Here is a 16,893-nt window from a genome sequence, read left to right as displayed (position 1 = left end):
TTCTTAAAGCAATCCTTTTCGGCTTGTGTATCGTACCGTTTCTTCATTCGGTCGCTAGCGATCTGAAGGTGGGAACGGACCAACTCATGTACATCGTCCATTCTTCTTCGTAATTCGATCACATAATCTTCACCTGCTACATCTTCTCCAGGTCGACACCCAAATTCTAGATCACAAGGTAGTCGCATTTCGCGTCCGAATAGGACTCTGGCTGGTGTCTGGCCCGTTGATTCGTTAACAGCAGATCTGTAGGCCATTGTGAAGAACGGAAGGTATTGGTCCCAGTCTCGCTGATGATCGGACACCATCTTTGTCAAATACTTGCCAACTGTCCTATTCATTCGTTCTACCATACCATCCGATTGCGGATGATACGCGGTAGTTCTTGTTTTCTTCATGCCTAGTCTATCACATATTCCTTGGAATAGATCACTTTCGAAGTTCCTGCCTTGGTCACTATGGATCTCCAAAGGCACTCCAAATCGGCTGATATATTCTTGGATCAACTTATCTGCAACGGTGGCGGCCTTCTGGTCTGGAAGTGCGTAAATCTCGACCCACTTAGTGAAGTAATCCATTACTACCAACATGTACTTGCCCCCATTTTCACTTTCTGGAAATGGCCCTGCAATGTCCAAAGCTATTCTTTCAAACGGGCTTCCAACATTATATTGTCTCATAGGAGCTCTCCTTTTCCGGTGAGGCCCGTTACTCGTAGCACAAATAGTACATTTCTTACACCAGTCTTTTACGTCGTCGGAACTGTTCATCCAATAAAACCGTTCCCGAATTCGCTGAAGGGTTTTCCTTACACCAAAATGCCCTCCCGATGGACTGTCGTGTAACTGACGAAGTACTTCGGCTATTCTGCTCTTTGGAATCACCAACTGTCTTCTTTTCTCTGAACCGTCATCATTTTCCAGGACTCGTTTGAGCAAGCCATCTTCGATGATAAATGAGTCCCACTGGGCCCAATACGTCTTAACTACTGAGCATAGGTTTGATATTTCCTGCCAAGGTGGTCGACGGTTTTCCTCTTTCCATTTTCGGATTTTCTCTATAACTGGATCTCTCTCTTGTTCTTCCCTTATCTTAGTAGGCGTCCAGTCGTCGTTGACAATCGTCGTTCTTAGCACTGCTGCTTCCTTGGATTCCGTTTTGTTGCAGTGGGGACACTCTGCTGGGCATGGCCGTCTGGAAAGAGAATCAGCGTTTCTGTGGCTAACTCCGGCTCGGTGCTCAATCTTAAAATCGTATTCTTGGAGTCGTTCGATCCACCTGGCTATCTGACCCTCTGGATTCTTAAACTGCATCAACCACTTAAGGGCGGCATGGTCGGTTCGGATTAAAAACTTCCTTCCATAGAGGTATTGATAGAAGTGCTCTACTGATTTCACTACTGCCAGAAGTTCTCTTCTCGTGACGCAATAATTCCGCTCAGGTTTTGAAAGAACTTTACTAAAATATCCGAGGACTCGTTCCTGTCCTCCTTGAATCTGAGACAGCACTCCTCCAATTCCCACATTACTTGCATCTGTATCTAAGATGAACTCTCCTTCTGACAGTGGATACCCTAAAATTGGTGCTGTTATTAAATGCTTTTTCAAGGTCTCAAAGGCATTTTGGCAGTCTGTATCCCAGCGGTAATCTCTTGCTTCCTCCGTAAGTCGCGTTAATGGCTTAGCGATATCTGCAAACTTCTTAATAAACCTCCGGTAGTAAGTACATAGTCCAAGAAAACTTCTCACTTGATGTTTGTCAGTTGGTTTTGGCCATTCCTTAATGGAATCGATTTTTCCCTTATCCACGGCCACTCCTTCTTTACTGACTATATGACCCAGATAATTGACTTTACCTTGAAATAGCTGGCACTTCTTGGGGTTTAGCATCAATTGGGCTTAAAGTCGATTAAAAACGTTTTCTAAATTCCTCAAATGATCTTCGAATGTCTCCCCCAAGACGATTATGTCATCTAAATAAACCAGGCATGTTTTCCAAGATAACCCTCTCAACACATTTTCCATAAGCCTCTCAAATGTCGCAGGAGCATTACAAAGTCCAAATGGCATAACGTTGAATTGCCACAATCCAGATCCTGTGGTGAAGGCTGTCTTTTCTTTATCGACTGGGTCCATTTCTACCTGCCAGTATCCAGACTTCAAATCTAAAGTAGAAAACAATTTACTTCCAGCCAATGTGTCCAATGTGTCATCGATCCGAGGCAGAGGATAACTATCTTTCTTGGTAACGTTGTTCAGCAAACGGTAATCCACACAGAACCTCGTCGTTCCGTCTTTCTTCTTAACCAGGACCACCGGAGAGACCCATGGACTCGTAGAAGGTTCTATCACCCCGTCTTTCTTCATTTCCTGAACAATCGTTTCAGCTTCCTCTCTCTTCGCCTGTGGTAATCGTCGAGCTGTTTGACGAATTGGCTTAGCATTACCAGTATCAATTTTATGCTTAACAACGGTAGTTCTTCCCGTCTTTCCTCCTTTCGGTACGAAAATATCACGATACTGCCGAAGAAATTCCCTTAATTTCCTTTTCTCCATCTGATTTAGAGACTGTCCTGCAACTGCAACCATTTGGTCGAATTTGTCGTTGGAATTATCAGATGTTGTCGCCTGACGGATTATGGATATCACAGGTACACAAGTTCCTACTTTTGTCTCTTTCTTTATGGTCACTGGGTAGTCGTTGACATTGATAAGTCTCACAGGAATTTCTACAATAAAACAGAATAATTAGTCATAAAAGTTAGGCCAGTATATTTATCGTAACAATATTTACACATTCTTCTAATTACAGTGTCTTGAAGAAGGAATAAAACATTTCCAAAAGCTAGACCAAAAGTCAAAAGAGTGTTTCTGTAACATCCCGGTCAAACTTTCTGACTACAGCCCTAATAAACTGTGTTGTTTGTTTATATCGACAGTCAATAACATCCAGTATTTCTTATATATATTATATATATATATATATATATATATATATATATATATATATATATATATATATCTGCGATATATCGCAGATTTTAACAATCTGCAAGAAAAAATGCATAACACTTGAAAGCACCCCTGCAGAACAGTATGGCTAGCAACCTTCCTCACCATACACCACAAATGACATAACGACACGCACTCACTGACTGACTACTGCTTCTTAGCAAGCCACTCGTCTTCTCAATCTCTCCTTAACAACTCTCTCCCTGACAAAAGAGCCCACACCTTGAAGAGGCGCCCCGCCTAAACGAGGTATAAATAACGTCACTATCCACAACCGGCAATATCCTTAAATAACTCCCTTGGAAAGTCATAGTCAAACTGACATATAATCTTAATGTCTCGTGTAGATTAAGGTATGTTACTAAGTAATGAAGAGTAGTCAATATTATCATCATCATCAGTAGCTCGACAACCCTTTCTGGGTCCTGACTTGTTCTAGGATTTTCCTCCATTCTGTTCTGTTTCTTGCCTTGTTTTTTCCAGTTGGTAATCTTAAGTGTTTTCAGATCTTGTTCCACTTGTTCCATGTATCTAAGTTTGGGTCTTCCCTTTGACCTTCTCCCTACTGGTGTTTGCCTCATTATATGTTTTGGTGTTTTAGTCTCCAACATTCGTTCAACATGGCTCATCCAGCTGATGTTTTGATGATTGAGCTGATGTTCTTCGCCATGTAAAGCGTGGTAAGTTCCACGAATTTGTTTTTTATTTCTTTGAGAGGGACTCTTTCAGTCCTGTCTTTTCTTATTCTGCCGATACCATGTATCTTTTCAGTTGAGATCTCTCAACCTTATCAGTAAACAATGTACACAGCTTTTTGGTTACGGTACTTCCTAACGAGTTACTCTGTAATATATCTTCACTTCCAGTATAAGGATGAAATTTTGTAAGGTAACCTTTATTGCTCGCAACGCACCAGAATTTATATTAGTAACGGATGGGTTTTCCACGAATAAACTGGCATGAATAATACGGCTCCATGGCTTCGTCTACTGAGAAACTTCCATTCGCTGGGTGGAGGTAATGATAAAAAACGTTTATTTAGATGGTCAATTAGGGGTTGAATTTTGAACGCTTTATTGGTTTGTTGATACAACGTATTACCGTTAAAGTGTAAAAATCTATGAATCTGTTCAAATCTGCTTCGACTCATAGTATTACTAACTAGATGTGAGTGAGAGTCCCCTCGACATTACCAATACATTCTCCTAGCAGGCAATGGGTGGTATCCAGAGAGAATAAGGATGCGAAAGTATTTATATAATATTTTCTGCGAATTTTTCATTAAAAAATAATTTTAATACATCGATTGGCTTTAAATTTTGTTGTTTTCGTTTATTTAGTATATGGGATTCCATATTGCTTCTGGAAATATCATTTATGGCTCCTTTTTTCAGTTTTTCTTCTTTCCACTTACGATCGATTCTTTTCATAAATTTTCTTCTGTCTTCAAAATCTTGTGAAATTTCTGCAACTTCCCTTTTTCTTTTGTTACCTGATTCGTGAGTTTCAGTGGCAGTTGTATTTGATAGCACTGTTTTCTCAATTGCTGTATTTTTTCGGAAAACAACTGTAATATCCATGCTTTGAGATAGTGTACCTCGGCAAATACTATGAAAAGTGTAATTGAAATGGTTTCCCCCATCACTTCCGGTATCATCTCTGTCAGAATCATGTCCGTCATTTGAATATTGCAACGTGAGTTCAACTTCGTTACACTGGTCAATTTCCTGAGCCAAAGTATCGTCACCTTCTAAACTCTCATATATTTTTAACAATTCCTCCACATCTTTGGAATTATAAGAATCATATTTTTTCGTCATTCTCTCTAAAACAGAAACAATATTGATTAGTTACCATAATACTTAACAGTATAAATTTCAATACTAGTTGTATCACTATTTGATATTTAGAAGCCTTACTAGTTAAACACTATAAAAGATTTTTCAAAATAAGTCGAAAAAGTCCTACAAACTCTCCTAAAATGCAACCGGTGAACTATAATAAATATAACCTAAGAAAACCTAAGACTAAAGCAGAAAACTAATCACCCTTTACCGCTAAGTGGTTATAAATTTCGTATGTTATAATAAAAAGTTACCATCTAACATCTACTCTGTAACCTATATTGGGAAAACAACTAATATTTAACATAATGACGGTATTAGATTTTTAAAACATAAATTTTCTCTTCTTCACTAATATTTACTTTTTTTATAACTAGTAGATGGCGAAATATGTAGCAGTGTCTCGCTTATTACATTAAATAGTGGGCATTAGTGGGTTAAGCAAGAAGGAGCTTACTCTCATTAAATAATGCAGGAATATCGCAAGTTAGTATGTTATGACAAGTCCGTTATCTACTATACACTAGTCATATCCATGGGTCCCCCAGTCATAACATTCAGGGAAAAATTATTTAATAATAAATGGCACTATACAGGGTGAGTCATGAGGAACTTTACATACTTCTACCATATGCAGAGTCCCTCAGGGAGCATATCATGTGGCCACTAAAAAATGTCAACTCCTCTTCTTTATTAATTAACAGGGTGATTTGTGTAATTGACCATTTATTTCATTTGACTGTAGTGTTTATACGGCTCATTTGATTTTTTTAATTTTTGCATGATACAGTACACTACTATCAAGCATTCGACTGGTATTAGCTAAACTAAAAAATTCCAGGACTAGCTTTGGAAAAATTAATTTAGGGATTCGTATTAAATATTACACCCTGTAGATATTTTTTTTAAAATGCAATAAGTGATTTTCAAACTACATAAATAGCCAATGAAAACGACATATGCGACAATGTTGTCGCACTTTTATTAAATTTTTAGTGAACGATCAAATCTTACCAAAAATAGAACAACCATAATGAAGTATCAAATTATAAGGTAATTAATTTAAACAAATGTTATAAATTTCAAACATTTTAATTGAAATGATAAACTGAGTCACTGCACAACAAAACACAGTAACTACTAACAATAACGAAGAACAATTTAAAAAAAAACTAAAAATATGTACATAGTTATGATAAACCCATAAATTAGAACTGGAAAAGATACAATAATGGTAACAAAATAAAAATAATTCAAAATAGATTTTCGAAATGGAACCCTGCAGCCTTTACACATTTTTGTTGCCGAATTGTTAATTGACGTATTGAATTACGGATACTCTGGGGATCGTTTCTAATAGTATTACAACAATGTATAATTCTATCAATTAATTGTTGTCGGTTATTAATATTCACTGCGTAAACGAGTTGCTTTAATCGTCCCCAAATATGGTAATCAACGGGATTGAAATCAGGGGATCTTGAAGGCCACGAAATAGGACCTGCACGTCCTATCCACCTGTTGCCATAAACATTATTGAGATGTTGTCTCACTGCCAGTAAAAAGTGTGGGGGTGCCCCATCATGCTGAAAATACATCCCTCAGATAGCAACGTTCGCGTTGGCAAGTACATTCGGCAAAATATTTTATAGAAAGTTCAAATAGACCTGCCCTGTTAAAGGACCATTAAAAAAGTGAGGACCTACTAATTGGTTATTTATGACACCAATCCACACGTTAACCGAAAACCTTAACTGAGAACGACGTTCTCGAGTAGCATGGGGATTTTCTGCTGCCCACACATGTGAATTTCGTGAATTATTTATCCCGTCTCTGGTAAATATACAGTGTCCTGTATAGCGTTGGTCGATTATTGTTAATCCATCTACAAAATTCCAACCTATCGATCTCATCTCCAGCATGTAGTCGCTGAACCATTTGAATGTGATATGGGTATAGATTATTTTTTTGTAAGACTCTACTTACTTTTGATTGAGTAACATTGAGTTCTCGACTTACTTGTCTAGTGCTTATTGTAGGGTTCATAGTAACGGCGTCCATAATGTCATCTTCCTGCGCTTCATCTACATGTCGCTCTGTTGTTCCACTAGGAAAAGTGCCATTTTCTCGCAAATAATTAAAAACTGACCCAAATGTTGGATGACTGGGAGTTCGACGATTAGGAAATCTCCTGCGATATTCTCTACTAGCAGCCCTACCATTCCCATTACAGAATCCATAAACAAATATTATGTCTGCATATTCTGTGGTCGAAAACTGATGTGAAATTTTGAACGAAAGTAACAAAAGCTCTACCAAAACTAACACAATGTACTTAACGTGGATATGACAGAAGAAATATGTATTCTTGTACACATAAATAACAATTGATAATGACAATAATGACAATGGAATGGGTATAAAATATCAAGAAACGTCAAACGGTCAACGCCAACCTTCATTTTGAACTTTTTTAGATTTATTTTTATTTAGTACAGTTGATGCAATGTATTATTATTTGACATAAAATTTTAATCATTTACAATCAACAAAAACTAACACATACAAGAGGTTTGACTTTTTAATCAATTTAATTTATTATTTATCGAAAATAATGCCCCAATACGATCTATGAGTAAAAATTTAAAATTTAAAAACAATTGATTCTATCGTAGAGATAATACAAAGTGACAGTAAAGATGTTAATTTTCTACGTATTAGATTATGTTGTAGGAACTCATTTTAATTAAAATGTTTGAAATTTATAACATTTGTTTAAATTAATACCTTATAATTTGATACTTCATTATGGTTGTTCTATTTTTGGTAAGATTTGATCGTTCACTAAAAATTTAATAAAAGTGCGACGACATTGTCTCATATGTCGTTTTCATTGGCTATTTATGTAGTTTGAAAATCACTTATTGCATTTTAAAAAAAATTATACAGGGTGTAATATTTAATACGAATCCCTAAATTAATTTTTCCAAAGCCAGTCCTGGAATTTTTTAGTTTAGCTAATACCAGTCGAATGCTTGATAGTAGTGTACTGTATCATGCAAAAATTAAAAAAATCAAATGAGCCGTATAAAGTCTACAGTAAAATGAAATAAATGGTCAATTACACAAATCACCCTGTTAATTAATAAAGAAGAGGAGTTGACACTTTTTGGTGGCCACATGATATGCTCCCTGAGGGACTCTACATATGGTAGAAGTATGTAAAGTTCCTCATGACTCACCCTGTATAAGCTTATAAATATTTGTAATAACTCCGTAGAATTTAGTTCAAATGTCTTCAATCGTTTATAAGAAAAGTCAAAGTTTTTAACAAAGAGTACTTTAGAGTAAAAGGAGTGAAGGTAACCGACTGAAGTGCCAGCTGTGCTCTTCAAAAAATCCAACACAATTTCGAAATAAAGCACTAGGAAATAATGACATATCTCGGGTTATACTAGACCAAATTTGCTATTTCTTTTTTAAACTAGGGTAAAACGTTAAAATAATAACATTTATCGTATTTTTATTGATGGACAGATGGAGGGACAGAAGATGAGCTGGTAACAATAACGGAAGAAGAGATGATAAAGAAGATTAAAAAACCGAAAAACCCCAGGTCCTGATACGATTGTGAATGAACTACTAAAATATGGAGGAAGAGCGTTAACAGAAAATATTACGAAACTATTCCAAAAGATCCTTGAAATTAAATGCATATACCAAAAGGAATGTACTCCATATGTTATTCTTATCTATACGTCACAAACTAAAACGAAAAATGAAAAGTAATGGTAAAAATTTAAAATAATGCCTATCTAACCTGTCCGACAATTTATTACTTTATAATTCAACTACTACAAAAAACACAAAATGTTCAGGCCAAACCTTCAAAATGCGTACGACCAATAAATTCTTAATGAATCATAAGGTTGTACCTTTTTTACAAATCTGTCAAACCAAATTTAAAAATAAAAAGGAAGTACCTACTTAAAAATCAATTAGTAACAAACCAGTTCCACCGTCTTTACACCACTCGACGAATTAAAATAATAGTACGGTACTCCTAGTGGGATGATACTATTAGTACCGCCTTTATTATTGATTTTGTCTGTTACTGCTAAGTTCTAAGTAATTCAAAACTTGAATTGTGACATGAATTTGTGATTTTAACACCTGATCAGCACACTAATGATCCAGAACTGTGTTAGCGGACGAGGACTATAAGGGAACTAAAAGTGAAGACGGGCTATATTAACCATCCATATCAAAATAAAGGCCACTTTACGAAAACAGCCTGTTCTGATATCAACAAAGCATTGGTATTGTTATTTTAATGTTATTTTTTTATTTATTTATTTAAAATACATGTAATTATATTAAATAAATGTTATTTGTAAATATTACTACATTGTTATTTATATACTCTGATTTAATTTGAACAAATCAGTTTTTTAGTATTAATAAAATTATTTTTAGAACAATAAATTGTATATATAATATTCTATTACGAGAAATTATAACTTTTTAAATATCTTATTTGTGACTTTGACACGGTGTCGACCGATATGCGCTCGACTGTTTTGTGCCCTTACCTGAAATCGGCCGGTTTGCGCTCTAACACTTTCTTAATGGAGATCTATAGCTAATTATTTTCTTATATCGACCGTTTTGCGCTCTCTTGTAATCGACGTTTAATTTTATTCTACCATAACGATCAGGTAACGGTTAAGCTAGTAAAATTAGTTTTAAAAAATCATAAAACTATAAAAAAATAAAAATAAGCCATCTTCCCTTCACACTTTCATTCAGGCTTAGGACTGTCATAGTTTATACATAATATAAACATTGGCGTGTTTAAAAGATTTTTTTTTATTATTTCATTTTTTTTCGTTTTTTTTTTAATTTGTTAATTTTTTATTTGTTTTTTTTTTAATTTTTTTTGTTTTTTTTTTCAAACTTTTTATACAGTAAAATACAAAAAATTCTTGAGAATAAAAAATTGTCTATTTATTGCAGCTTCTGTTTATATGCCAATGTCCTTAAACACAACCTTAAGTCCCTTGTATCTTTATATTTCTGTAAAGTTTTGGATATTCTTTCATGAAGATTAATATATGTTTTCTTGCGCCGCTTTCCTTCTAGATTAAAAGTAAATCGATCATAAAGGTGATCACAATATTCTGCTTCTTTAACCAGGCACTTCACCAATTGGAATACATTGGGATGTGGTCTTATTAATGTATTCGGACCATGATTCCAACCTTCTAAAACGTTATAACTGCGATGTCTTTGATCATGGCAATTCCACATTTCCTTGGTAATGTGAGTATTTTCTAACTATTGTTTGACAAAGTAGTCATAAAACTGTTCCATTTTTTCATAAATAAGAGAGGTTTCTTGAATGCATAACCAGCCATCATCGATTTCTTCTATGGGTAGATACGCTAACACAGCACACATTCTTATGTGCAAACGTATCTCTTCGTTGTCAGTGTATTCAGAAACAAGTCCAATATTTTGAACATTTTTCCATATACATTGATTGAAATGAAAATTAAAACCAGAAATTTTGGCTTTGGGAAAATAATTTTCTAAGGCACCAATCACTGCCTGTTCAAAATCCAGTTTTATAAGAGATGGTTTCCGATTTGGTAGTTTCTCTTTCATTGATGAAAATAACATATCATATGTCTCTTTGGACCTTGAATGCGACATCAATGAAAAAACTGGAATCATTTGAGCTGTGGGTGTACAGAAGAATTCTGAAAATATTATGGACAGAACACGTCACAAACAAAGAGGTTCTGGGAAGGATGAACAAAGAAATGGAAATTTTTAATTCAATAAAAACAAGAAAATTAGAATATCTCGGACATATTACACGTGCAGAGAAATACACCTTGCTCTAACTGATTATGCAGGGAAAGGTCCAAGGAAAGAGAAGCATAGGGAGGCGTAGAATGTCATGGCTGCGCAACCTGAGAGAGTGGTACGGATGTACATCAAATGAACTTTTCAGAGCAGCCGTCTCAAAAGTCCGAATAGCTATGATGATTGCCGACCTCCGCCGCGGAGATGGCACTTGAAGAAGAAGAAGATGTCTTGTTGGTTTTGTTAGGAAGTAACGCAAATATCAATGGAATTGTATTTGTCTCCTCTGACGTACTACCAATATCGATCTGAACGGTACATATTTGACTAAATTGCTTACTGCAGCTTTTGAATGTTCCATCCATAAATACAGTGTCCTTACTGTTAACCAAAATCTCCCTAGCTTTGTTGCTAGCAAACACCAAGATTCTGTATCCCGAGGGAGTGGTCTTGTCGATAAATAAAAAATATCTAAACAATTAACTTCCAGGTAGAAGGATTATAAACAGAGGTATTAAAGATTAAAGAACACTCTGTTGTTCGACAGTATTAGAAAAATTTAATAATTTTGTTGATTTTAATTTGACATTTTTTTTTCAAATCTAAAGGAAAAAGATGTTTCTGTTTATTTGACATGTTAGTTTGTTCATTGCAGGTTCACCAGACTATTATTGTAGAATGAAATTAAAATTATATTGCAAGAGAGCGCAAATCGGCCGATTAAGGAAACTATAGTAGTTAGATATTTCTATTATGAAAATTGCAAAGCGCAAACCGGTCGATTTCAGGTAAGGGCTCAAAACGGTCGAGCGCAAACCGGCCGTATTCATTGCTATCAATTGGCAACAATTTGTTAAAAATGTGTCGTTTGTCACGAATTTTATAAGTTGATTTAATTCTACGAATACTTTAATTAAGTAAATATATTTTCGATATTTTCAATAATATCAATATGCAAATATTTTCACGACGTTTCTTATGTTTTAGGTATGTACTACGGAGTCAGCATATGCCTTGTATCATTCGCTTCGGCTCTTTCAGTGGTTACACTAAATATATACCACCGCGGTGTTAGAGGATCTGCTGTTCCCCGGATACTACGGACTCTAGTTTTAGAAAAAATGGCACCTTTAGTTTTTATGAAGTTCGAAAATCTCCACACACCGATACAGGTGAGGTTTCATAGATAAGATAATAAATTAGCATGATAAAATGTCATCTTTCTTTTAAAATATACTCAATTGCATGTTAAATACAATTATGGGTATATTAGTAGGAAGAAAATAAAATGGAGGTGTTTCCCTGTATTAAACATACCGTTATTGGGTATTATATTTCTATATTATGCTACCTGTATTGTTAGAAAATGTTATACAAATAAATTTACCCTGACAATATCGATGTATGTAAATACCATACACTTACACATGCACCAAAAATAAAAAACGAAATAAACGAAACAAACTAGTGAGAACACCAGGAGGAACACAGTAGGAAAAATACACAAAACTTAAAGAATATCTGCACGCTACTGCTATAGGAGCAATAGGGGAAGAGGAGAAAACAAATATAAGGATTCGAAAACAGTGTTGGTGGACGTATGAGATAAAAAACATAAACAGAGAGAAAAGATAAAGTTATTAAAATGACTCAATACAGAAACACCAAAGAATGGAAAAATATACTGCAGAAACAATTATATGAAACAAAAAAAACAGTCTAAAGCGGACTATAAAGGAAACTTAAAGTCAACAACTACCTGGAAAACAACTAATACAATAAAACTCTCTTTTCAGTCCTGATCCCCCGGAGGAAGTGTAGCCATCCTGATGTCGTGTATTGTCCGCCTCGAAGGATCTTTGGTCATTTTTCTTAACTCCTATATTATAACATATGCAGGCATATTATATTATATATTATATATACCATCCACTCATAAAAACGATTATCTCAATGCCTAGTCACATCATCACCCCGCCCAACTCAATTCAGTTATCAACATTCTTGTTTTCCGTTCCATAAGACTTAGCGACAACATTCACAGATCATTCGAAATCAATTCAATAAGGCAAAACACTCTTACAAAATGGCTACCACAAAACCCAAATCAATAGGAGCATTCAAAATCATCTAAACCCCATTCCATCCAAAAAAGAAACCTTGCCGCCTTATCAATCCAAAATCTTTCTACCTTTTATGAAAGGTGTCACTAACAAGATCAGTACAAATTCTCTTAACTCCCTAATCATCAAAACCAACTTCATTACTCACTCTAAGTTGTCCAATTTCGTCAGATCCGTAAAAGACCAAATCTCCAATGAAGACCATAGTGTATAAGAGATACGTTGTTCCAGTTGTACACGAACATATGTTGTTCCAGTTGCACACGAACATATATAGGACAGACAAATCGACGAATCCACAACCGTATTTACGAATATTCTATATATGTAAAACAATACGATACTACTTCAGCCCTAGCCGAAGATTATATTCAGACAGGTCACAAAATAGATTCTGAAAAAGCAAAAAACCATCGTTCCTATCCTCTTCTTAAAATCGAGAATTATTCGTAAAGCCATTGAAACTGAAAACGTCCTAACAGCTTAAACACGCGCGTTGAGGGTATAAAAGCAGCTACACAGGACACTCGACACTGAGTAGTAGGCAGATTTCGACCTTAGTGCTATTTGACGGTTCTCGTTTTTCTGGATAAAAAGATACTGGTACGCCACGAGTGGGTGGAGTAGGCAGATTAAGACCCCGAATTCGAACCATATCCTTTATAATAGTTGCCGAAATATCGAGTTTTAAATTTTTGACGCGTTCTTCAAGTTCAAAGATTCCGGAAGAATGGAAAATAGCGTATATAACTTTAATATAGAAAAATAACGAACGAATACCATGGATGACAGAAAACGTAAAAGAAATGATACAAGAAAAAAACAAAATATATATAGGAAATGGCTAACAAATAAAACATCTAGCAATAGAGTAACATATCAAAGGAAAAACGGAAAAGTACGCAATCAAATAAAAGAAGCAAAAAGCAATTTCTGGGAACAAAAATGTGTTCAAGTTGAAAATTTAATTGGTGGTTCTCAGACTACGGAAGCATGGAGAACTATCACTAATCTAAAGAAAAACACCCATAACTCCTTAAGCAACTTAATTCCTATAGAAAAGTGGGAAAATCACTATAAAATTTACTCCAGGAGTCCAGATTGGAATCTATGGGAAAGGAATACAGTATGGAGAGACAAACAAATAGTAACATTAATACTACTAACAACGAGGTCCGTACTGCGTTAATTAAAATGAAAAACGTACGATTCATCGTGCTGGAAGTATTCATCTTTAAAAAGGGTAATCGAAAAGATCCTAACTGCTACAGATGATTAAGTGTCCTACCTACTTTCGTTTGGAAACATAATAATTGGAAAAATACAAGATGATATAGGACATCTAATTAGCGAAGACCAAAGTGGATTTACGCCTGGTAGATCTGGCACTGTTAACTTGTTTATACTCCAACAATTAATAGAAAAAAGAATAGCGGTTGGTACCAAAGTATATCTAGCCTTCATCGACCTAGAAAAGGCGTATGCTACAGTTCCAAGACTTAAATTGCGGCAAGCTTTACAACAGCTCGGCATTAGTCAATACCTTTTAGGAATAATCACAGAAGTATACAGGGATAACACTACTTACCTAAAAATAGGAAATAGACTATTAGAGCCAATAAAAGTAACTAAAGGACTAAGACAAGGATGCAGTATGTCACCCTTACTGTTTAATTTATATATTGAGGTAGCCCTCCAAAATTGGAAAAACCACTACCAGGGAATGGGAATCCCCATAGGAAATGACGTACTGTTCTCCCTGAACTTTGCGGATGACCAAGTCGTCCTAGCTCAAGATTACAGAATATTTAGTTACCAATTCAGATGCAAGGTTTGAAGTGTTAATAGACGAGGACGTGTAAAAATTTTAATATTTAGGTGCACTCATTGATAAAAACGGCTTGGGGGAAACCGAAATTAAACACCGAATTAATCAGTGACGTAAAATTGTAGGATGTCGGAACTCCTTATGGTGGGATCGCAACATTTCCAAAAGGAACAAAAAAAGAATAGGGCAAACCATGGTTGAATCAGTTGTTTATTATGGTTCTGAAGTATAGACAATTAATGCAGACCTGAAGAGAAAATTGTTGGCAATTGAAATGGATTATTTGAGAAGAAGTGCTAGAACATCAAGGCTCATCAAGAAAGGAAGACCAACGAATATATAAGAAATAACATGAATGCTACACAAACGGTCATTGACAGAATAGAAAGAAGGGGTTTAAAATGGTTTGGACACCTATTGAGAATGCCTGACGTTGAAACGTTGGCCCCAAAAACTTACAGATGGAAGCCCTCTGGAAGAAGAAAAAGAGGTAGACCTCGACGCTCATGGAATGAAGTAATTAGAAGAGCGATGGGATCGAGAGGTTTGGAGGAGGAGCATGCCTTGAGCCGGGAGAATTGGCGGAGGAGAACGGAAATACGGCGATAGCCGTCTCCAAAATGTATTGTATGTACAAGTTGGATCCTGTAATATATATATATATATATATATATATATATATATATATATATATATATATATATATATATATATATTTTATATCACGAAACACCTTTTTGACTTTTTAAAAATTAAATTTATTTCAAAATACAATAAACAAAGTTACGTGTTACAAATTTGATTATACTGTACTTAAGACTAAAGAAAAATGAACGAGTATAAAGAGCGACAAGTGTTTTTATAATATTAGAAACTGCTGACTCAGTGGGAACATGCAAAAACCTTGGGTCCCGCTGACTCTGCATGTGTACGGATCCTTATAGGCTCTGGTACTTGGAAGTAGAAACCTGATACCCTGGGAATCGTCGTGGTCAGCAACATTAGTTGGTACAATACATATAACATATATATATATATATATATATATATATATATATATATATATATATATAGAATAGATAGAAAAACAATGACAAGAAAAGATTATAGAAGATTGAGTGTGACGTGAAGAACAAATAAGAGATATAGAAGAGCAGAGTGGATTAAGAGCAGACTGGTAGGTCTTATACAGATAATTTATTCTGTCTCAGACGAGCAATTGAGAAAGTTAAAGAATTTGATAATAAACTACACTAACAAATGGCGCAAAAATTCTACTTTGTTGCTGTGAAAATCTGCTAAACTCAATGGAAACATCCTTATGACACTATTTTTATTTGAGTGTGAGCAAACGCGGAACCCATCACAAAGCCTTCTTATGTCCAAATTTTCAGTTAATTTGCGATTTACCGCACTTCTTGAAATATCTACTAAGTCTGCTAGCTCGCGCACTTTTAGTCGACGATCATCCAGGTCCCTTTGTGGATTTTTTTCACCATTTCTGGAGTTGCACATGATTTGGTTGACCACTTCGATGTTAGGCTTAGCAGCTCGTACAACCTTGTTTAAACTCTGCTACTCCATTATTTTACTGTTGTAAACGAAGGAGCAAACTTGAGAAAGTGACTCAGTGGTCAAAGATTTTTCAACCGTGAAGAAGTGATATCGGCAGTTACTGATAGGTCAGCAGAACCTATTGTTTACATATCTTCTTTCTTGAGCACTCGATTATCGAACATTGACGATTAGCAGACGTCTCTTGATACCACTGTCGGAGATTTCGGAGCCAGGATATTCTTCTTAGGCCTGTGCCGCTTCTTCCGACGATTTTGTCCTATATTATGAGGTGTAGAAGGTTATCCTCTGTGCATGTCTCAATACATGGCCGAAATATTGCAAATTAGAATTTTTATTGTTTTTGTTATTTCTGTGCTCTTTTTCATTCAGTGTAAAACTGTTTCATTTCTTACTATCAAACCAACTTATCAGTAATATTCGTCGGTAGATCCACATCTCAAAGGCCTCCAATTTTTTCATTAGTGTTTCTGTAAGTGTCCAGCTCTTCATGCCATACAGCAATGTGGACAATATGTAGTAGCGTATTATTCTGATTTTAAGGTTTAATGTAATACCTCTATTAATGAGAGTTTTATTTAGTTTATAGGAGGCGGCTCTGTCTTTTTCAATGCAGATCCTTATTTCTTTGATTATATCCT

At 35.3% G+C, this 16,893-nt stretch overlaps 1 protein-coding gene across 1 annotated transcript in view; it reads left to right on the top strand.

Moving 5' to 3' along the window:
- LOC140439434 (neuronal acetylcholine receptor subunit alpha-7-like) overlaps positions 1–16,893 on the top strand; it is a 302,499-nt gene that overhangs the window by 267,143 nt on the left and 18,463 nt on the right. The window contains exons 7-8 of the mRNA XM_072529334.1: positions 11,714–11,903; positions 16,796–16,802. Of these exons, the coding sequence (XP_072385435.1) occupies positions 11,714–11,903; positions 16,796–16,802 (197 nt within the window). The remainder of the gene's footprint in view (positions 1–11,713; positions 11,904–16,795; positions 16,803–16,893) is intronic.

Source organism: Diabrotica undecimpunctata, chromosome 4 (assembly GCF_040954645.1).
Source record: "Diabrotica undecimpunctata isolate CICGRU chromosome 4, icDiaUnde3, whole genome shotgun sequence".
In the NCBI taxonomy this organism is placed as follows: Eukaryota; Metazoa; Arthropoda; class Insecta; order Coleoptera; family Chrysomelidae; genus Diabrotica; species Diabrotica undecimpunctata.
The sequence above is the reverse complement of the archived record's forward strand: the minus strand, read 5'-3'. Positions and strand labels throughout refer to the sequence as shown.